The following is a 21,827-nucleotide window of genomic DNA, read 5'->3' as shown; positions in this document are numbered from 1 at the left end:
GACATTTGATAGAATTCATGAGTGAAGAAGGCATTAGGCCTGGAATCATCTTGATGGGCATCTTAGAAATTAATTCAATACCCTTGTTATAAGTTATTCGGAGTTTCTCTTTTCTTTTTAAATAAGTTCTTAATAGTTTGTATCTTCCTTGGAATCTGTCTATACCATACAAAGTATCCAGTGTTTCAGGTGTGGCCACTCATAGGAGTCATGTAGAACCTTCTGAGCCAGGCTTGCTTCATATAATATTTTCAGTTCCACCCGTGTGACCTTAGAAAAGGAAACATGAAATGGGATGGGTGTGTGGTGTCAGGAGGGTGTTGAAGGTTGCATTACATGTAGCATGAAACTGAAAGGTGGGCTCTAAGGGCACGGGGACACGCAAAGGGAGGGACATGGGTGTGGGGAACAAGAGAGGGTCAGCAAAAACAAAGGAGGGAGAAAAAGACCACAAGGAGACCTGTTACTCGGTACGCTAATATAAAAATGTTTTAAATCATGTTAGAACAGTTTTAAATGTACAGAAAAATTGCAGCGAGGACCCAGGGCATTCTCATACAGAGTACACTCACCTCTTTTTGTAATGAATGGGCCAATGCTGATACTTGGTAATTGACTGCCCGTATGCCCATACTTTATGCAGATTTAGTTTTCCCCTGCTGTTCTTTCTAACCTAACGTTCCAAGACCTCATCCAGGAAAAGGCCTTCCACTCATTTGTGATGCCTCCTTCTGATTGTGGTAGCTCCTCAGACCGTCCTTGGTTTTGATGGCCTTTTGCTTTTGAGGACCACGGGTCAATGTTTTACAGAGCGGCCCTTGCTGGGGATTTTGTTGTGTGTTGAGTTTTCCATCATTAGCCTGGGAATCCGACTCTGAAAGGGAAAGCCACAGCGGCGTGTCTACCCATCGCACCGGGCATCCACGCCGGCCTCCGCCACTTGACACTGTTCATGCTCATCCTGACCCCCAAGGACAGAAGTGTGTCCAGAGACCCCACCGTGACAGCACTCCCCTCCCTTTCCATACTGTACTCTTGGTAGCAAATTCCTCATGCGTAGCCCATGTGGAGGGTACTGCTCCCCCTTGGGGGTGACACATTCAGATAACTTCTTTAGTATTCTCCTGCACGGAATCTCTGTCTACCAAGTGTTTACTCTGGCATGTTGACATCAGTGTGGACTCGTCGATGTTTATTTTGTGCTATTTTGTTTTCTTGCTCAGATTGTCCCAGCTTGGCCACTGGCACGTTTCCCGGTGGGTTCCTGTCTCCTTCAGCGTGCTCCATGTTTGTGGGCTTGTTTAACTTCCTGGCTTTCTGCTGTTACGCCATGGCCAGACTCATCCCACATGCTTCCTGAGGAGTCCTAGAATCAGATATCTCTCAGGGATCCAGGTTTCTTATCACAGTGGCCAATGCTACTGGGAGACTCGTAATCCCTCATTCCTAAAGATCCACAGTAACACCCCCACTTCCTTCACGATTTGAATAATTGGATTTTTTTCCCTACTTAAAGATGTGCCATGTGGTCGATCTTTTCATAGACCCAACTTTCTGTTTTCTTTCTTCCTTCCTTCCTTCCTTCCTTCCTTCCTTCCTTCCTTCCTTCCTTCCTTCCTTCCTCCCTCCCCCCCCACCCTCCCTCCTTTCTTTCTTTCTTTTTTCTTTTCTTTTCTTTTCTTTTCTTTTCTCTTTTCTTTCTTTCTTGAGATTTCCTCTAATCTCCAGTCCATTTTTTTCTGCTTGCTTGGGTTAGGTTTGCACTTTTCCTTCCTTCCTTCCTTCCTTCCTTCCTTCCTTTCTTTCTTTCTTTCACTCTTTCTCTCTCTCTCTCTCTCTCTCTCTCTCTCTCTCTCTCTCTCTCTCTCTTTCTTTCTTTTTAGTTTCTAGTGGCGCATGTTTAGGTTAATGTGTTTCCTTTTAGGTTTTTAGTTTTTAGACCTATAAGTTTCCCTGTATGTGCGCTACTATATTCTGTAAGTTCTGATATGTTTTAATTAATCTCCACATGCGTATATGTTTTCTTGTTACTCTTTTTGTATATGTGTGGTATGTTTGTAAGTATGCATGGTTGAGGGGGAGCATACATCTGGAGGCTGAGGCAGGAGAATGTCTATCTTTATCACTGTCTGGCTTATTGCTTTGAGACAGGTCTTTCTACTGAGCTGGAAGCTCTTTATTTCAAGAGATGGGGGAGAAGAGGGGAGGAGAGGTAGAAGGGGAGACGATCTATATTATTATACATATATCTTTTTCTAACTATGTAGTCATCTAGTTGTTGTTGTTGAACATGGATATATGTTAAGGGGGAAATCAAAATGATGTTCACTTTTAGGTCACTACACTTTTTTTTTTTTTTTGAGACAGGGTTCTTCTGTATAGCCCAGGCTGTCCTGGAACTTGTGGTGACCTTCCTACCCCAATTTCCTGAGTGATAGGATCCCAGGCATGAGCCACCATCCCCAGCCGAGGATACTGTACTTTTGCTTACTGGCCTATTTCGTATTTCAATTAGTTTCTCTCTAAGCTTTAAAAGGTGAAGCTGAGAGCCTCCCTCAGTGTTTACTATCCTCTGGCAGACATAAAGACTGAGGTCACCGATGGAGTATGTCGTATTATCAAAATAATGGAATGACAACTTATTTTGCTGCAAGTTATGGAAACTAAGGAGATCCACAGGTGTGAATTTCCCAGTGACAAGTATTCTTCCTTTAAAAATTACTTGATTAGTTCTCTCATTTGACAGCTTTATGAAAATAGATTCCCTAGCACTTGTCAAAAACACTTTGTGTTATCATAAGCACTTGGGATTACACACATTAGAGGAGGTCCTATCTCTCGTGTGGATGGTTCAAGACACAAATGACCCGTGGCTGCTGGAAGATGACTCAGGCTGGCTGCCCCTTCTTTGATAAGGACACTTCCGGAAAGGTGACCTTCACCGGGTCATCAATATGTCTTTCCATGTGCCTGGAATTAATCCTCCAGGAGAAAGGAGTCAGCTGTCTTGAGTTGAGTGCTGGTGGGAAAGAAGGGCTTTCCTTCCTTCCTATATACAATATATTATAGAGTATCTTGCTTGCTGGCCTAGCTAGATCCAGCAAGGCAGCTTTGGGAGGGGTGCATGGACACACACACACACACACGCACACACAATCCTGTCTGTGTGCATATCACCATGCCCAGCTGAACTCTTCAATGTAGAGAGTGAATTCTGAATGGGGTGGTTTGATATTCTCATTAGACGTTTTAAATAGGATAAACACAATCTTTACCATCAGAAAAGTTACATAATCCCTTTTCTCTTTGATTTCTTTTATCTTTTATCCCAAGAGATTTTTCTTCTATTCTTCCATCCTACTAATTTATGCTTAATTATCTGCTATTCTTCTAGGTAATAAAAAGTTTAGATGAGTTTAAGTTGAAATAGTTTTCATATGACTATAACATCTCTGTTAAAAATCACTCCTAAATTGCTACTGGTGGTATTTTCAGTTGTCAAGTGTGAAGAGCTCCAGAAGTAGGAATACTGGGACACACTTGTAATTCCATCACTCAGGAGGCTGAGGTAGGAAAATCTCTTAAGTCTGAGAGTTCAAGACCAGCTTAGGCAACATAAACATGCACACACACATCAGTGTGAGAGGGAGGGAGGGACACAGCATAATTTGGATGTATTATAATGATCACCCCTGCCTTGTATAAATGACTAAAATGAGCCAGCTGTGGTGTTGGACTTCTGTAATTGCCTCTCACCAGGCTGAGGTGGGAAAAATCAAGAACTGAGTTCAAACTTATCTCTAAAGCAAGACCCTGTCCCCAAAGCAAGCAAACAAATCAAAACCAAACAAAACTGGCAAATATCAAGAGAGTAGCTGCTGATAGGTGTCTGTGTTCACTGAATACACACATGGACATGCAGCAACTGCCTCAGAAAGAAGGCGACACAAGGGGGGATTAGCAGTGAGGCTGGAGGGGAGGAAGGTCTGAGCCCGAGGTTATCAAGATACATACGATACAAACATGAATAAAATTATATATAAGCACGGAGTTATAAAAGAATTAAAAGTTTTAAATAAGAACAAAAATGGCTGAGGTGGATTATAGAATTTACCTTTCAAAAATTCTACACTGAGTTATTTCAACATTTACCAAATTATGGTTGAAATACAAGTACAGATGTTGGTAGATAACTGTAGGTCATCTGGAATAAGTATCTTACAAATCCTTCATTTAATGAAACTTACTTACTGCTCGTTGACCAGGGAAATGTTTTTTTGTCTGCTCTGTACTGCTGTAGATCTTAACACCAGCCATGAGCCTTCCTCACACGCAAACCAAACGCTGTCAGTGAAAGCAAAGCCAAGCATAGTGAGGGCCTTGGGCGAGCAGGTGAGGAAAGGGCTCCTTGATCTCTCTCTCCCTGGGTCACGTGTCAAGAGTAGCTCAACCGTTGAGAACCATTTAGGTAATCTGTTTGCTGTGAGTTCAATATGAACAGTTTCTGCTTCTGATGAAAGGAAACACTTGACAGGCAAGATGTATTATCTGGTCATTAGAGCCATGTAGCTTTTCAATTTTTGGTAGGTAGAAAAATTCATGGCCTTATCAAGAATCCTATGGCGTGAATGAGTTGTATCTACTAAATCCTAATTCAGAGGCCCCTTGTTTACTCTGATGTTAAGTGGAAAATAATTAATTTCTAAATAAAATGCACTTCTCACATCTCCTTTGGAGATGTGAACGGCATCTAATGTTACACACTCACCACTGGCTCTCTGAGCAGCAGGCCAGTGACAAGGTCAAACACAACCCAGACTTTTCTCACGTCAAAAAAAGTCTGAATTCTTTTGATTTCCCAAATTGCTACAGGAAGGTAGACATTTTGGGGGAAGTGTTCAAATAGTGGAAAATATTTGAGCTGCGTGCCGACAATGCCAGGTGAAGCTGAGGTAGGAACCTCGCTGGGAACCATGGGTGTTGAGTGTGGGAGCTTCTGGGTGCTGAGTCCGCAGTGCTGTGAGCACCGAGGGAAGGGAGTTCCTCAGGTGAGTGAGGCATCCTGCTGAGGAGACCCAAACAAGGACTGGAAAGAACTGCTCCTGGGGTTTCATTACTCACCATTACAGTCTCTCGTGTCTGCGGTGAGAAGAAAGGGGTGTGCTCATAGACTCAGCGGAGGTCAGCCACAGATGGGAAGCGTGAGGACTGCCTGCTTAGGAAGCAAATGTGCTATGATCTGGTTGGGAAGGAATCATATAGAACTTGGCCTGTAGGCTTTATCTTCTGTGTCTTAGAGGTTTCCAATACCTCTGAAGAAAGACCAGTGCGCTCTGCCTAGCTGCTCGCACACAGGCACCATGTCTTCGTTACTTGACGAGAAGAAATGCCATCCTTGTTTGAGTAATGGGAGCCAGGGTAAAAGATCTTCAGCTCTGACTGCAGCAAAGACGAACCAGTGTCCTTTCCCGGGCATCAGCCGTGGCTAATGTGACTAGGCAGACACTAATCTTTGATCATACTTCTTCCCCTGCTGTGTGTGTGGGCAGGGACAGTAGACTTCTCTCTAACCTCTGAATATAGCGGTTTGAAACATTTTGAATTGTTTCTTTGCTGTGTGTCCTGAGCAGGGGAGGTAGGTAAGGGGTTGGCTTTGCTTTGTGTGACCTGCAAGAAGTGGGATCAGCGATTGCCTCTCAGGCAAGTCAGTCTTCACACAGACCTCTGCAGGTTGTTTTCCTTAAGCCACTCACTGGTCCTCCGTATGTGGCCCCAGACTCTAGCACCGGTTACTTCTGGGAACTTTTCTTAAAAACACAAATTCCTGAGATACAGCCCCAAACCTGAGAGCATTGTGGGTGATTTCTGATACAAGCCCCAGTGACTTGAAATGACTTGCCCAGTATAATGTCCGGGTGCTCTGCGGGCAATTCTCGTGTAGCATTCGACATTTAACCCTGTGTACTTAGGAGCCCGGTTGTTTACCTCTTAATTATAGTGAAGACCAGTCTGAGCTAGGCTCTCAGGCCAGACTGACCGTGGCCATTTCCTTGCAGACCCAAGAGGTGGCACATAGGCTGTGGGCCGGGGTCTTCTGAGGCAAACATAGCCCTGGGAGCGGCTCCCAGGCTACGAGGTCAGGGCCAGGGTCTGCAGAAAACAAGCGGGTCCCGGAGCCTTTGAGTGTGTGGAGCCGCCCGCCTGTTACTGTGCAGCGACGGAAGCTTACTGCTCTTTCAAAAGGAAGCTGGGTTTTTTTTTTAGTTCCCCGTTATTCCTTTCTTTCTAACTTTCCAAAGATATTTTCTTGTTTTTACAGTTTCGTGCCTGTATATAGTGCATTCTGATTTTGAGTGCTCCTCCCCCCCCCCACATCTCTTACCTCTCCCATCCCCCATCATGTTTTTCCCTCCTCCCTGCCAGTCCTCTTCCAATATTGGGGACTTTCGGGTTTGTTTTGTGACCCATTTAGTTAGAAGGCAATGACTTCCCCGTCTCCCTGGATCTAGGTATAGCAACTAGTTCTAGTTCAGCAGTGAGGGGTAAGGCCCCCTGAGCTCCCCCTTCATCCTTGTCTGACTGCCCAAGGGCCCGTTCCAGTGCAGACCCGGGCCAGGCATCTGCAGCCACTGTGAGTTCATGACTGCAGTGGCCTTGTGTTGGCCGCGGATAGCAGCACTCCACAGTCCTTTCCCCGTCTTCCAGCGATTCCGTTCCTTCTGCCTGCTTTCCACAGTGCTCTCTCCAAGCTTCCGTACAAAGGCATTGAAGTCACTTATTCCCAACACGGTGTGCAGCCATGATCAACACCGTGAGCTTCTTCATTCACCACGGTTCGCTGGAAAGAGAACCTTCTCTGGTTAAGGCTAGAGTAGCCTTTGTGGTCAGAAACGTGTTTAGAACATGGCTCACTCACTGCGTTGTCAGTTTGGCTGAATAGCCGTGTCCAGTTCCCCCTGCGGCCTCCGTTTCCCCTGCCGTGGGTTTTGAACAGGCTTCAGTATACCCAGTGTGGCTTCCCTCCTATGGTGTGGGCATTAAATCCACTCAAAAGCAGTTGGTCACCCCTAACCGAAGTGTCATGATTGCACGAGTGGTCACAAGTGTGTGGCAGGTTGGTGTCCTCACTTGTAAGATTCCTAGTCAATGCCCTTTCCTCCGGCAGCCGGCACAGCATCACTCTCTCGTCCCCTGTGTGGATCCTCCTTCCGTTTACCTGGAGTTACTATAGAAGCCAGAAAACAATTGAGAGGCCATGGTGGGCTGCTTAAAGGAAGATAGAGCATAGGTAACTTGATAGTGGATTCTGTGAGTGGAAAGGTTTAAGCAGTGTGGGGTAGGAAGCAGGGAGGATTAATCAAAACAAAGGGGATTTAAAAAAAAAAAGCCATCTGAAAACCTAAAACTTTAAAACAAAAATTAAAAATACACTTTATATATATTAAATAGGATTCGAGAGCCGGGCGGTGGTGGCGCACGCCTGTAATCCCAGCACTTGGGAGGCAGAGGCAGGCGGATTTCTGAGTTCGAGGCCAGCCTGGTCTACAGAGTGAGTTCCAGGACAGCAAGGGCTACACAGAGAAACCCTATCTCAAAAAAAAAAAAGAAAAAACCAAAAAAAAAAATGTTGCAATTTTGCCGGGCCATGATGGCGCACGCCTGTAATCCCAGCACTTGGGAGGTAGAGGCAGGCGGATTTCTGAGTTCGAGGCCAGCCTGGTCTACAGAGTGAGGTCCAGGACAGCCAGGGCTACACAGAGAAACCCTGTCTCGAAAAAAAAAAAAAAAAATTGGATTCGACTTGCTCAGTCCCAAGACTGCAGCGTGGGGCTTCCCGTGGCCTCTTGGGGACTTGTTTAGCTTGTTGTTCTCTGAGCACATGGTGCCTTCTTCTCGAGGTCTCTCCCCAGAATTCACTCTCCTCGTCTCTTGCCTTGTAGTTTGGCGCTGAGTTCCGAAGGTTCTCCTTGGACCGCCACAAGCCTGGGAAGTTTGAAGATTTCTACCAGCTGGTGGTGCACACCCACCACATCTCTAACACCGAAGTGACTATCGGCTATGCCGATGTACACGGGGACCTGCTGCCCATCAACAATGACGACAACTTCTGCAAGGCGGTCTCCAGTGCAAACCCCTTGCTTCGTGTCTTCATCCAGAAGCGAGGTATGGGGAAGCTGTGCGCTCTGTGCCCATAGCAATCACTTCAGGAAAAACAATAGAGCTAATTGTAACTGTTGGTGTAGGGCTCCGAGATGCAGTTTTCTGGCCCATAGCAGTAGACTTTAAAATTAATTTTCAGGTCAATACTAATTTATTTAAAGGTCTTAAAAGTAATTACACTGCCTTTTTCACCTTAAATAGCATTGACCTCTGTCCTTTAAAGATGTAGGAAGAATAACACAAATACTTTCAGTCTTCTATGAAGAATAAAATAATGCTGATATTTTTGGTGTTTTAACTGGAGGCAAGTGAATTCAGTAACAAAGAGGCACTTGTCTCCTAAGAACTAAACTTGAGGGCCCTAGTGAGTATGCATGTTCTACATCTTTGTAAGACTAGGGAACATTAACTGTAAAGTATAACTGTGGCTAGCTGTAACCTCTAAAGCCCTAGCATTATAAGCAGGCGCCATTTTGTCTTGAAGCAAACGACTGAGATAGGTAGGCTGGTGATTGAAGGCGGGTGGGATGGGGTAGGGAGGGCAGCCTTGTCTCCTCTGAACTCACCCTGCCTTCCTCTCAGAAATGCACTTAAGATTTTTCTTCTCACATCTAAGCTAGGCAGAGCCTTGTCATTTAAAAATACGATGCTAAAGGAAAGAGCTAGCTGCAAGGGAAGCTTAGAAATAGAAAAAGAACAGTTTTATAATCAATTCGCTGATCATCACCCTTTGCCTGGGGCAGACCTACTTTGAACATGGTGAGCACTGGCCAGGAGAGGAGTGTCTTTCCTTTCTGAGTGGTGAACCCTTGTGTGTGCAGTGTACTCAAACTGAGGAGCCAGTAGAGGCCCCGGTAAAGCCATGCTGCAGACAATCATGCCTGCTGTCAAGGGCTATGGCACAGGCGTGTGCTCCCAGCATCCTTCGGAATTACCTAGTTTTCTTTCTCGCTCCGCCCTGAGGAGCAGCGTGGCACTTACAAGTCTGGCCTTTTTGGTGTGGGCACATCTGTCATGTGACCTTAGATCCTTCTCTTGGCTTTTCATCAAAAGACCCAGAGCAAGCCGCTGTAGTGTGCTGAGTGAGGAAGTGGGGGGCGAGATGTGGAGCTGGCCGTGAGGCTCAGAACCGTTGGCCAGGCCGTCTGTTTCCTGCATCTTAGTTGTTTGCAGAGTGGGGGTGGCATGGCACTACCCAAGTTACTGTGAATGAATAACACGTAGCCTGCCAATGGACAGTCTGTGGCCTGTTGATGGGCGCCACTCTTATGTGTGGGTATGGGGACAGAGGAGACACTGGGCCTCACTTTAGTCCAGTTCTCTGGCACAAAATTGGAACATGCTGGCATCTGTGTCATAGCAGAACCCGCATGCTGCTGCTGATGCTGAGAGATAACTAGAGCCGTCCGTGCCTCACAGGGATTCGGAGGCATTTGGAATCCGGACTCTCATGCTCCCTGTAGCCTACAGTGCCCTCTTATGTCTTCTCCGTCCTCTGTGGTAGCTGCAGCTGGTCCCTGCATCCCACTACCCCTTCCTGGAACTCTGCCCATCACGCCACTGGAAAAGCCCATCTGTTGACACTGTCTTCTCAGAAAGGCTAGTTTCAGTCTGCTCCGATTAGTTCATGTTTTCCTCTTCTTTTCCCTGGAGGTTACCTACTACAGGTTCTTAGAGCGGCCTGTGATTCATCTCCACCAGACTACTAGGGCCCCAGGGCTGGGTCTTGGCTATGCCACAGTGACCCCAGCCCAGAGCCTCACTCCTGGGGCCAGAGGTGGAGGCTATGGAGAGCTGGCACACATGCGCATGGGCCCTGTTGTTCCCATCCTGAAGGAAGCTGATGGTTTTGTACTTCCTGGCTGTGGAGTGGGGCTCTGAGGTCCCAGTAGAGCCTATCTTGAGGGAGGCACGCCCCTCAGCATGGAGCTGCTGAACCTGGAGTGGGCGGCAGCTCGGGTGGGGCTGCATCAGCCTCGCCTACACTCGGGGCAGCTTCCATCCTTCAGTGTGGAGGCCTGGCGGCCTGTCAGTATCATTTCTTTTTCCTCCTCATTATTCTTCCTCTGCTGTGAGAAGCAGCATGGCACTCAGAGTGAGCCCTTCTGTCACATGAGCTCAGGTCCTTCTCATGGGCTCCACCATCCTGTCTGAGGGGAGCGTGACATCTGCTTCCTGGAGTGCTGCCGGATTCCCCTGTCTACGAACTCTTGGCCGGGCCCATGTGGGCGATCCTGGTCCTCATCACGCCTCTGGCTTGCTCAGAGCCTTCCTTTCACCCTCCTTCCGGGGTCCCTACTGGAGTAACTGTGCATGGGGAAGAGTCTAAGTATCTGTATGTCTGTGGACAGCTGGACATGTATGTCTACAGGGCAGACTTGCTGGCCCATAACCATGAAGATCAAGTGTCCACTAGTCTGGAGAGGCTAGTTCTTATTGTGGCCTTCTTGTGGTGCCACCACAGCCCCACCAGTGAGGCCCAGGTCATTTCCTATAGTGTGTGTGTGTGTGTATGTGTGTGTGTGTGTGTGTGTGTGTGCGAGCGCGCGCGCGCTGGTGCACTTCTGGTTGGTGCATGGAAGTGCCTGTGGAGGCTAGAAGAGGGTGTCAGATCCCCAGAAGCTGGAGTTACAGATGGTTGTGAGCAGCCCGGTGTGGGTGCTGGGAATCAAACTCAAATCCTCTTCAAGGGCAGTAAATGCTCTAAAATGGGAACCATCATTCCAGCCCTGACCGACACAGGTTTTTAAGAAGAAACTACATTACCATTTTCATAAATGTATGAAGCTCCCAACTGTGCTCAAAATATTCAGTCTGCCTCTTACAATAGTTTCTTCCCTTAAGACTCACAAGGACATAATGATAAAATGAAAAATGGGTATCCATTTCAACTAAAACTGCCAGCAGAGCCTGTGTGGGGTAAATAGCCACATAAAGATTCACACACAGTACCATTCACAGCTGCCCCAAAATGAGCAAAACTCAGGAATCCACCTGCCAGCGAACAGAAGACCAAGTGCGCATGCCCATCGAGGGAACACTACCCTGCTAAGCACCACCTCTTGGCCTTGTAGATCACAAACAGTGTGCTGAGGGAACTAAGCTGGGACCCAGGGCCAGAGGTCATGATCTTGATATTGAAGGGATCTGTGGTTGACAACATTGTTTGCTAATATTTACATGTGACCCTAAGTCAATGCTTACAGTGGTTTCTGGTCCCTGGAGAACTTGCACTTGATGCGTCCGTTCCTGGCTGAGGACTTACTGCAAGGCGGCATCCGTCTCTAACACCCTCTGTCCACTGACACTGTTGCCATTTTGGTCTTGCTTTCTTTCTGTTGGTGATTTCACTCCATACGGTGGCCCGGAGCCTAAGGCCTGAGCGCTGACGAATGTTCTCAGCCCTGGCCGTGCCTCGTGGAGAGGTTATGTTACAGAAGCGTGCTCAGAGCCACTGGCCACGAGGTCAGTCACAGAAGCAAGGCGATGAGCCGATTGGTTGGTGAAAGTGTCATGACTAGAGGCCCCTGATGCCCAAACATATTTTTGTCCATGGCTCTGACTTTACTAACTCGTACTGCTCTTAGAGTCTTTCCAGAGAGAAAAGGTGCTAAGTAATGAGTTTGGTGTAAATGGGAAGTCCAGGATGAACACATTCACAGAGACAGTAAGTCCATCCAGGCTAGAAAGGCACCTCAGGCGGGGAAGTGCCTGCCACACAACGTCTCGAGTTTGGACTTCTGGCACCAGTGAGAAGGATCAGGTCGGCAATGTGCCTGTGACACCCCACTGCTGGGGTTGGGCAGACACAGGCGTGACTTAGGTTTCTGTTGCTGTGATAAAACACCATGACCAAGAGCAACATGGGGAGGCCTTTCAGCTCAGGCCTCCACAGCACAGTCCATCACTGAGGGAATTCAGGACAGGAGCCCAAGCGAGGCAGGGACTGCGAGGAGCCGACGCAGAGCCTGTGTGAGAGCACTGCTTCGTGGCTTGCTCCTCACAGCTCGCTCAGTTAGCTTTATTATATATCCCAAGATGATGCCTTTCACCATGGGCTGGCCCCTCCACATCAATCACTAGTTAGGAAAATGTAGCACAGGCTTGCCTACAGGCCTGTCTGCTGTGGACATTTTCTTACTGAGGTCTCCTCATCTCAAACCACTCCAGTCTGTCAATTTAAGCAAACAACCAGCCAACACAAGGTGGGTCCCTGAAGGGCAGCCAACCTAGCTCAGTCTTGGGAGACCTTTTTTGAAGCATGAAGGTAGAGAGTGACAGAGGACAGACAGACAGACAGTGTTGGCCTCTGGCCTGAGCATAGTAAAATGTGCATATGCACACACCCACACTAACCAGTTCAGAAGCCACGCATGCACATCACAGAATTAGAGATCTCTCTGAATATGAAAGTGTGCACTTTAATGGGTCAGTTGCATGCTCTGTAGCTGAGCAGAGCTGGGTACCAGGGCCACCTGCTGACAGTAGTCCCGAGCAGTCACGGAGCGCTCTTCTGCTCTAAGATACAGCCTTTAACAAGGGTCCCAGGACTTTCTCCAGCCTTTATTTCCAGGAGTCACCATCCTTACTGTGTGTGAATACTTTGACTTTTTTTCCAAGGGGTGACATCATGGAGATATCAGCAACTCTTGTCTTTCAATATGGGTCATCTTGCCCAGAATATGACTTTTTTAAAAAAAATATTTATTTATTTATTATATGTGAGTACACTGTAGCTGTCTTCAGACACTCCAGAAGAGGGCATCAGATCTTGTTACAGATGGTTGTGAGCCACCATGTGGTTGCTGGGATTTGAACTCAAGACCTTCAGAATGGCGGTCAGTGCTCTTAACCGCTGAGCCATCTCTCCAGCCCCAGAATATGACTTTTTAATTAACATATTTGCTTGAAAATTTTTTTAAAATCACCTCTTCCCTGATGGTCAGAAACGTCCTGGGTCATTCTTCGGGTGTATGTGAGCCCAGCTGTGACCCATGCCCAGATGTGAGCTGTGCCTGGGTGTGAGACATGCTTCAGGGGGAAGCCACGTCCAGTGTCAACTATGCCCTGGGGTGGTCTAGACCCAGGCAGGAGTGGGTCCCAGGTGTGAGCCGGTCCGGGAAGAACATTTGGCTTCTGAGGAGTGTTTACAAGAATTCCTGTGGTAAGACTTATGGTTCATACAGGTCCAGGGTCCCCACTTATACAAAAGACTGTGTCTGGGCCTCAGACACTCAGCCAGGAACCACCTGCCTTTTGTCTGACTGGGTCCTGGTTAGGGGATGTTTTCTTGAAGACATTCTGTCCATGGAGGCTTGGGATGGGCATATGGCAGGACTTTGGCTTCAGTCTCACCAACTTCTTTCAGGCGTCTTTCTTCGAAGCTTGTTGGCTTCAGCCACCATCTTTCCGGGGCAACTCTTAGAAACCCTGGGCTTTCCCTTTGGTAAATAACAGCTTTCATCCTGTTCTTCTTCACGTTAATGCTCTGTCTATGTGAGCTAGGAGCGCAGCAGGCCCACAACAGAGCGGTCAGAAAGTGCGGCTTGCATGCCTAGGTTGCAGCCCCGGGTGAGTTTCAGTGGCTCATTTTTCTTTTTGCCTGCCTTTCCCTCCTCCCCTCCCTAGTGGATACAGGAACACTTGGGAGCCAGAGCCAAGGCCGGGAGGGATGCTCACTGTGTCTCCTCCTATTTTTAGCAGAACAAACAGGAAGTACAAACACTAACATTATTACCACTCATTCATCAAGTAAGTCCTTTAAACACCAGTGGCACCCATGATCTTGTCTGCCTCCAGGCCCTGCCCAGGGTAAGGTAGGCTACTGCAGGTGGGGCGGGGTTCCTAACATAAACACGTATGTTGCACCTAAGCTGTGGTTCTTAGCTGTTCTGGGCATTTTGGGTTCTTAGAATGACCAAAGCAGGATTAATTGCAAATGCTTCATTGTATCAGAAGTTGGGTGAGGTTACATTTGTTTGTATTTCATTTAATTGAGTTGTGTTTCATTTTTAAGTACAAAGCATAAGAGCACTGCTCACAGTGCCTCTCCTGGATTCTAAGGTTGGTAGGAGGGTTTCAAGGAACCCTCAGTGAGCAGCCAGAGCTCCCTGTGTTACTTTCCTCAGAGGCGGCCTAGTGCTGCTTCTAAGGTACAATCTGCTGCTCTGACCCCGCTGTGTTGTCCTGCCCTGGTGCGTACAGGGGCTGGCTCTCAGCTCTTTGCTGGACATCTGTACTGCTGTGGTTCCCAGAAACCTGACGTTTGGGAACCTTTCTCTGTCTTTTTTTTTTTTTTGGTTTTGTTTTGTTTTGTTCTGTTTTGCTTTTTTAAAGGGCCAAAAAGGCCTCACTACACTGCCGTGGGAACACAGGGAAAACAACAGGCCTGCAGCCCTGGCTCGGAGTAGGCGTGGGGAGAATGTGCTGAGGCAGCTGTGAAAAGCCACACACACCAGAGGCACCCACCACCCAGAGGAACGCGGCTGTCTGGGAGCCCACTCAGCTGCCCCGTGGGCCTCAGCTTGTCTGCCTTGTGTCCTTGTGTCCTTCCTGGCTAGCTGGTCTGTAATTAGCATATTCTCCAGCAGCCCCAGCAGGGACCTGATGTGCAAATGGTGAGATTTTCACACCTGCTGAACTAATGCTTTTCTTTCTTTCTGGCCTTAGCCTCTCTCACATGGTCAGCCCGAGTGTGTTTATAATTTGGTTTCTTGATTCTTAATTTGGTGTAATATGTCAAAAATACACCTGACTGAGAAATGCTTTATAAGATGTTGTTTTAAGACGTTTCTGTTTGTCTGATTTGTGTACATGATTTGTGTAGAAAAACTTGGGCAACATGGAATAATCGCCTGTCCCAAGTCAGCATTTAGCAGTTTGGAAAATTGTTCTAGACCTCGGATGTGCTGTCATTAAACAGGCCATTGTACCCACACCATGGAGATGATCTTGGCCTGGCTCTGGACCTTCATCCTTTTGCAGCTGTGGGTAGATGTGCATCACCCTGTCATGGTGACCGGTGGGTGCCTCTGGTGTGTGGCCCAGCACCTTCAGTACCGTGGCTGACTTTCCCAGTCTTTCTGCATTCTAAGCTTCGTGGAGCAATTTAATAGAGCTGTCAGTGTCTCTCTTGGGATAAAAAAAAGTCTTGTTGGATTCAATTAGATTAGCAAAGGTGTTTAATTCCATGTTCCTGTCCTCGGTAGGATTTCAGCATTATATCTGAAGCATCTTTGACCATAGTTATGCCCTATGGAAACATGGTCTTTAAATTTCTCTTCTTAGACACGATGACAAAGGCCAGCCTTCCTGCCAGAGTGACTGGGGTGACGCAGATGGTGGCTGTCCCTGGGCTGTTCCACACCCTGGGATCCTGCCTCCCCGGCACCTGGTGTTGATTTCCACGGATGCTCCTCTTGGCCTCACCTTTGTCAGTCTGTAGAGTCTGACCTCCTGTCACATGTCATCTGGCAGTGTGGATACTGCTCATGTGAGCAGCTCACATGATGGTATAATTAGTTCACTGTCACTTAATCAGTATGTTGGAAAGCTGCAAATGTCATCTTGTTTTGTCTCTCTGGCATCAGAATTGCTCACTGGGTGGCCGTAAATAGGTTTATTTATAAATTTAGGCTGACAATACCCTGGAGCCAAGGTGATGTGGTTTTCAGAACAACAACAACAACAAAAAAAAAATCATGTAATAGATAATCTAAGAGGGCTGTCCCCCTTACTGCCAGAGTAAGTTAGGATCCTGTCATGGGACCTACTAGTTATTTTATATTTAAGGAATTCTTCTGACAGCTACAGTGGCTGCTGGGTAAGCCTGCACCCTGTGTACACCACTAAGGCTGTTTGGTGACTACAGTACTGCCAATGGGATCTTGTCTCACGGTAACTTATCTCAGATGTACAAACCAAAGCGTTTAACCCCTTCCCCAAAAGCTTGCCAGTCTCTCCTAGGTTCTGTGGTGAGCACATCAGGTATCTGCTGATGGGGCCCACGTGCTAGATTACAATGAGCAGTGAGAGTCCAGTCATTGTGTGCATTGTGAAGAAAATGAAGCATGCATCCCTGGCGGCCGCCTGCAGAACGGTTGAGAGAGGCCTCCTGAGAGGCCAGCAGAGGCTGCTTACACAGAGAAGTCCAGCAGAGGTGGTAGGCAGGAGCAGGCCTACAGGGTAGAGGACCTCCCCTCAAGGACATGCAGGCTATGCTATCCAAAGATGTCCACTGGGGGATCCACAGCTACCCATGGGGTCTGGCAGTACAGGGTCTCCAAGTAAACCTGCCATGGGCTCTACTCTGAAAGGCAAATGGCCCTGCCTCCTTGTGACCTAAAAGATCCTGAGCTCCAGTTGGTTTGAACCCTTGGCAGAACCTCCTTGAGCCAGACAGAGTAAGTGAAAGTTCACCTTATCTTCCTCCACTCCCAGCAGCCTTTGCTCAGCCAGGGTGACGGGGATTTCCAGGTCCTTGCTGTGACAGTGACCGCTGTTGTTGGTTGGGGTCATTTGCTTCAGCACAGAGATTTTCAGAAACGTGATCTCTCAGAAGTCACAGTCTTGTTTTGTCCCCTTTGACCCAGATGTTGGCTCCTAAGTCAGCCAGCTCAAACTTTATACCATAAACTCTAGAGCCCTCCTCAAAAAAGCTTCCAGTGTATAGGCCGCCATCATCACCATAACAGGGCAGCCACTCCCTGCTCAGGCGTTTGTCCCCACCACCAGCAGCACCCTGGGAGACTTGTCATTCACTCCCCATTAACACCCAGAACTCCGAGGGTTGGTCCAGTTAGCCGCGCAGTTACTGGGCATCTTTTCTTATCAGGAACCTTTGTGCTGAGAACTCCACTGCCTCCTAGGAATACAAGGTTAGGTCAAGGCTCCTGCCCTTGAGCAGCCTGCAGTGCTTTCTCCAGATGACAGGCGCCCTGCTCGGAATGAGCAGGGATGCTCTGAAGGAAGGCTGCAGCGTCAGACCAGCCCAGGAGGCTTTGTGAGGAGGCAGTGCCCATATCGTTGGAAATGGACTGTGGAGTGAGAACAGGAACATCTGGGATAGGCACAAAGTCGTGTGGGAGGTCAGGCAGGGCGGGAAATGGGGTGAGGGTCCACTTAGAGGTGCCAGCAGAGATTTGCATTGGGAAGACAAGGTAGGAATGCTGGAAGCCACAATCTCCTTGAGTGCCTGCAGATAGTAGGTGCTCACTAAGGCCTGCAGACAGTAGGTGCTCACTAAGGCCTGCAGACAGTAGGTGCTCACTAAGGCCTGCAGATAGTAGGTGCTCACTAAGGAGCTGTCCATGGGTTAGGGAGCTCTGGGGAGAAGCTCTTCTTCACAGGCAGCTTCAGAGAAAGCAAAATGTGAGGCCCCCACAACAGGTCAGCTGGAGCTACGACCAGTTCTCCAGGGAAACTTGACATTCGAATTGCCTTGAACACTGGGACATCTGGGGCATGTTCGCAGTGACTACCTGAAATTCATGAACACAGTTCTCAGTCTCCGCCAGAAGCTCTTTTTATTACACACCCATGTGCAGCTGTTGAGCGACCAAGCTCAGGAGCTGTTTACATAGCAAGTTGCTGGTAATTCTGAATCCAAAGCCAAAAGTTGCTGGGCTGAGACAGGTAGATGCTGACTCGCGTCAGTCCCTAGGAGAAGACATGGACACTGGCCCCATGTTGTACCCCAGTCTATTCACAAAGCTTACAGTATCAGAAGAGACCTTGTTCAGATGGTAGCATACCAGTGGAGCATGTCAGTCAGTGGAGGCACAGCCCAGCCCGGGCACAGTTAGTTCATCCTGCAGTCTGACCAACTCAGGACTCACCAGAGAGAAGGATCTTTAGAAGCCACCTGGAGAAGGGAAACTCTCTCAGGTCATGGTTTCCAGTTCCCCACTTAAAACCAACCAAGTGGTATCTTTACCCCTTCTGGTGTGTTTTCTAGTCTTTTCCCTGTATCCATTCCAGACTCCAGCCTGTCTTCTAACATCATGGACGGCTTCCCCACACTCCGCCTGGCTGTGCTCCCCAGCTAAGCCGACTGGCTCATCTCACCGTCTCCTTCCTCCTACGCTCCCACGGATTGTATGTAATAGCAGTAGCACAGCTCAGTGGCCTCCCTCCATTCACTGAGCACATCCTAATTACACTGTCACTCTTAGCCTCCATAGGGCCCTCAGGATACCCCACCTCTGTCCCATCCATGTTAGTCCCAACTCACTCTCCCAAAACGCTGTCACCTCCAGGAATTCCCCTCTGTAAGAATTCTCATGTCCAGACCCCTCAGACCTCATTCCCCATGTGTGGCTTTTATATAACCTAGGTTCCCCTCAGCTCTCAGCCCCAGGAGTCTTGGGACATAGCCTGCGGCCCAACTTCCCCATGACTCAGCACACAGAGGAGTCTCAGCCGTCACCTGAGAGCACACGTGTAGAGCCCTTACTTCTGTGCATTTGGTGAGGAGGTCATTGCGGGCGTGATTTGCTTCTCCCTGTTCAGAGTCCAGAGATACAAAACTTTCCATCATGAGCTCTCTTTTTCCAGAAACGCTGGGGAGAGTTGGTTTCCTCTTACACAGCACCTTTCTCTTCCTGTTTTGCCCTTATCTCTGTAGCTCCCACCTCCCCTGTGGGAAAGTGGGTCAGCACAGGGGTCACCACCTGTGTGCGAGTGTTCCTCTTCCAGCCGCTCTACTGCAGCTAGCACACACAGGCAGAAGGCTGCGGGGAGACTCCCACTGAACTCAGAGCTGCTTACTTTTGGTTTGTTTTTATGTAACAGTGAATTGGGGGTGTGTTCACCCTGGGCAGACTTTATGAAACTATGATGGATAATAGGGACACTAACAAACTGATCTGCTTTTTATAAAATATGTTGTGAATTTGTCATCTTAGCCATTTATAGATGCATGTTTCAGTGGCTGTCAGCATGTCCACACTGTTAGGTGAGCGCTACCACAGTCCACCTCAGAACTTTCCAGTCTTTGGTACCTCAAGGTACAGATTACTATAAAACATCAGAGAAGAACTTTTATAATTGAAATCTGTCTCTGGCCCTGTTGGATATTCCAGATCAAAGGCAAGGAATTACATTTTTTTTCAAAAAGCAAATCACTTGAGAAATAGCTGTCTCATGCTAAAATACATTCCTCAGGGCCTCAGGCCTTTGCCTGCTAGCTGTGGCCACCTTGCCCACTGTCTCATCCCTGCCTCCTATGCACAGATACTCTGTGGCGAAGTCTTAGGAACTGTGGTGCTAAGCACCTCTGTGATTTGTCTAGGTACACACTGGGGCCAAGAAGGTGTTTTCCAGTTCATGTCAGAACATGCAGAGCCGCCACTCCGATTATCATCTCCCTGGGCCTTTCTGAACCAGTAAAACATCCTTTCTAGTAGGAAAGGAGTTCTGGAGATTCCAGTGTTCCGCACTGAGTTTGCTAGGAGCAGGGTCCAGAACTGACAGCACTAACATTCCTGCTCCAGAAAGATCTGAAGACTGTCTGTCCATCCCTCTGTATCATTTTCCTCCCTCCCAGAGTGAGGGAAGACTACAGCCAGATCACAGGACAAGGGATCGGATAGACCCTTAGTATACAGGTTTGTGGGTTCTCGAGGCTGGAGGTGGGGCCCTGCCAGATAGATGACTTCAGTGGGGAAGGCAGGCTCAGGGACCTCCCAGGAAAATGCTCTTAGTTGTGGGAATGGTTAGAGGATCCCCCTGTGTCATGTGGGCCCTCTGTAAGACATACTGCATCAACTGTCATAACTGCTACATCTGCCAGGATTTCCCCCTAGTACTAGGGATAGAACGCAAGTCGTGCATGCACGGAGGTGCTCCTCCCCTGGGCCATATCCCCAGCTGTCACGATCGCTAATGATTTCTTAAAGATCAGATGGAAACATTTGTGTGGTCACAGTGACTTCGCCTAAAACATGCTTTTGGTGTTCAGGATAACTCCAGGCACAAATGTAGACACAGATGACAGCGTTTAGGTCCAAGGCTTAGACGGCTGGGATGCACATGCTGGAAAACAAACCAGAACTTGAAGCGAGTCTCCCTGATGGCAGCTGCCACAGCAAACAGCTGTTGGCGTCCACTGTCTATACCTGTGCACACCCATACTTAAGACTGCACATGCGCACTGAACTCCTGCTAGTCACAATCAGAAAATTGTGAGATTTGCTCCAGGTTAAAGGTTATCTATGTCAACTATCTTGTTTCCAGGACCAAGCTGAGACCTAAGGAGGCTTTTTTAATAGCATTCTGTCCCCAGGCAAATGTGTTCATATTGTACACTGGCATTTCTCATAGACCAGAGTCTAAGTGCTTTAATATCTTTAGAGCCTATTACTTGAGCACAGACACAGAAACAGTGGGACTCTTGTGCCTGAGCTCCCCACGCTCTCATCCTGTGGCAGAACTCCATGTTTGTGTTGCCTCGGGAACTCACATGGAGGCTGCTGTCTGTGAGCCGTAGTAAGGAACTGGGCCTTTTGAGCAATGGTTTGCTCTCATCTCTTCCCAGCTGGACAAGGTTTTCTTGTGTCAGCAAAGCTCAAAGAACATATACAAGGGAGAGAAAACACAGGAAGCACCATCATGGACAGAAAGTTCAAGTGCTCAAGAGAGCTGCCTCTGGGACTGTGCTAAGGCACGGAAAGAGACACAGCATGGACAGGGGTCTTCGTCCATAGCCCACTTGCCGGCATGTGTGCGGCACTAGATCTAGGCGAGAGAGCTATCCTGCCACACCGACCGGTGCAGCACAAGCTGGTCGGAGATCTGTCACTGCTCTTGATCCTCGGGGTTTGCAGAAGGAATTTTGGAATAAGCTTTCTGAGACCTTCTTTCCTGCTGCAAGGCATGCCTCGTCCTGTAAGATGCTTGGTAGTCCAGTGTCAATCCAGGCAATGCCTCAGACCCGTTTCCCACCGCCATACGGTGTGGCTGCTTTGCAGTATAAGACAGGAGGGGTTAAAACCTCAGGATACATGGGAGGCCCATAGGTGAAGGTACTGTGGAGGTTCTCCCTCATGGCAGTGGGCACAGTTGCTGACTGTGAGTGAGAATGGGGTGGTAGTGAGCTCTGCCTCCCAAACATGGAAGGTTTTGTTGTATATCCAGGACCTAGGACAGTACCAAGGGCTCCTTGCCCTCGGTGGGGCCAGGATCCCTTCCCTGCAGACTTCACACACTCTCAGCAATGCCAGCTTCTACCTACATTCTCCTAGAGTGCAAGCTTTCCCCCCTTCAGTCTTTCTACGAAGCGGAACTGCTCTTTTTACAGAGGACACAACTGAGTTCTAGACAGGTCATGAGACTTTCTTGAGCCGCACAGCATCGGGTGATGGGCCAGGATTGTCCCTGTCTCCAAAGCCTCATCCTCCATGCCCTCAATGCTGGACTTAGAATTATAGAATACTAGATGTGTTCAAACGAGGCCTGCTAGCTAGAATTTCACTGGACCAAATGTCTGTGGGTTGTACAATGTCCTTCGGGGACAGTCTACACAAGAGACAGACCTACAGTTATGCCCAGTGCTGCCACAGCTTGCCCCTCACTGTCACTGAGGCTGCCACACAGGACCCTTATCCACATGGGTTCCTAAGCCTGGCTCTGGGTTGTCATCGTGGACTGAAGACCTCCTTGAACATCAG

The 21,827-nt window shown here is 48.3% G+C and overlaps 1 protein-coding gene across 1 annotated transcript in view; it reads left to right on the top strand.

Moving 5' to 3' along the window:
* Pard6g (par-6 family cell polarity regulator gamma) overlaps positions 1 to 21,827 on the top strand; it is a 72,789-nt gene that overhangs the window by 23,766 nt on the left and 27,196 nt on the right. The window contains exon 2 of the mRNA XM_052201494.1: positions 7,941 to 8,163. Within this exon, the coding sequence (XP_052057454.1) occupies positions 7,941 to 8,163 (223 nt within the window). The remainder of the gene's footprint in view (positions 1 to 7,940; positions 8,164 to 21,827) is intronic.

The sequence above is a fragment of the Apodemus sylvaticus genome, chromosome 13 (assembly GCF_947179515.1).
Source record: "Apodemus sylvaticus chromosome 13, mApoSyl1.1, whole genome shotgun sequence".
NCBI classification, from domain to species: Eukaryota; Metazoa; Chordata; class Mammalia; order Rodentia; family Muridae; genus Apodemus; species Apodemus sylvaticus.
The sequence above is the reverse complement of the archived record's forward strand: the minus strand, read 5'-3'. Positions and strand labels throughout refer to the sequence as shown.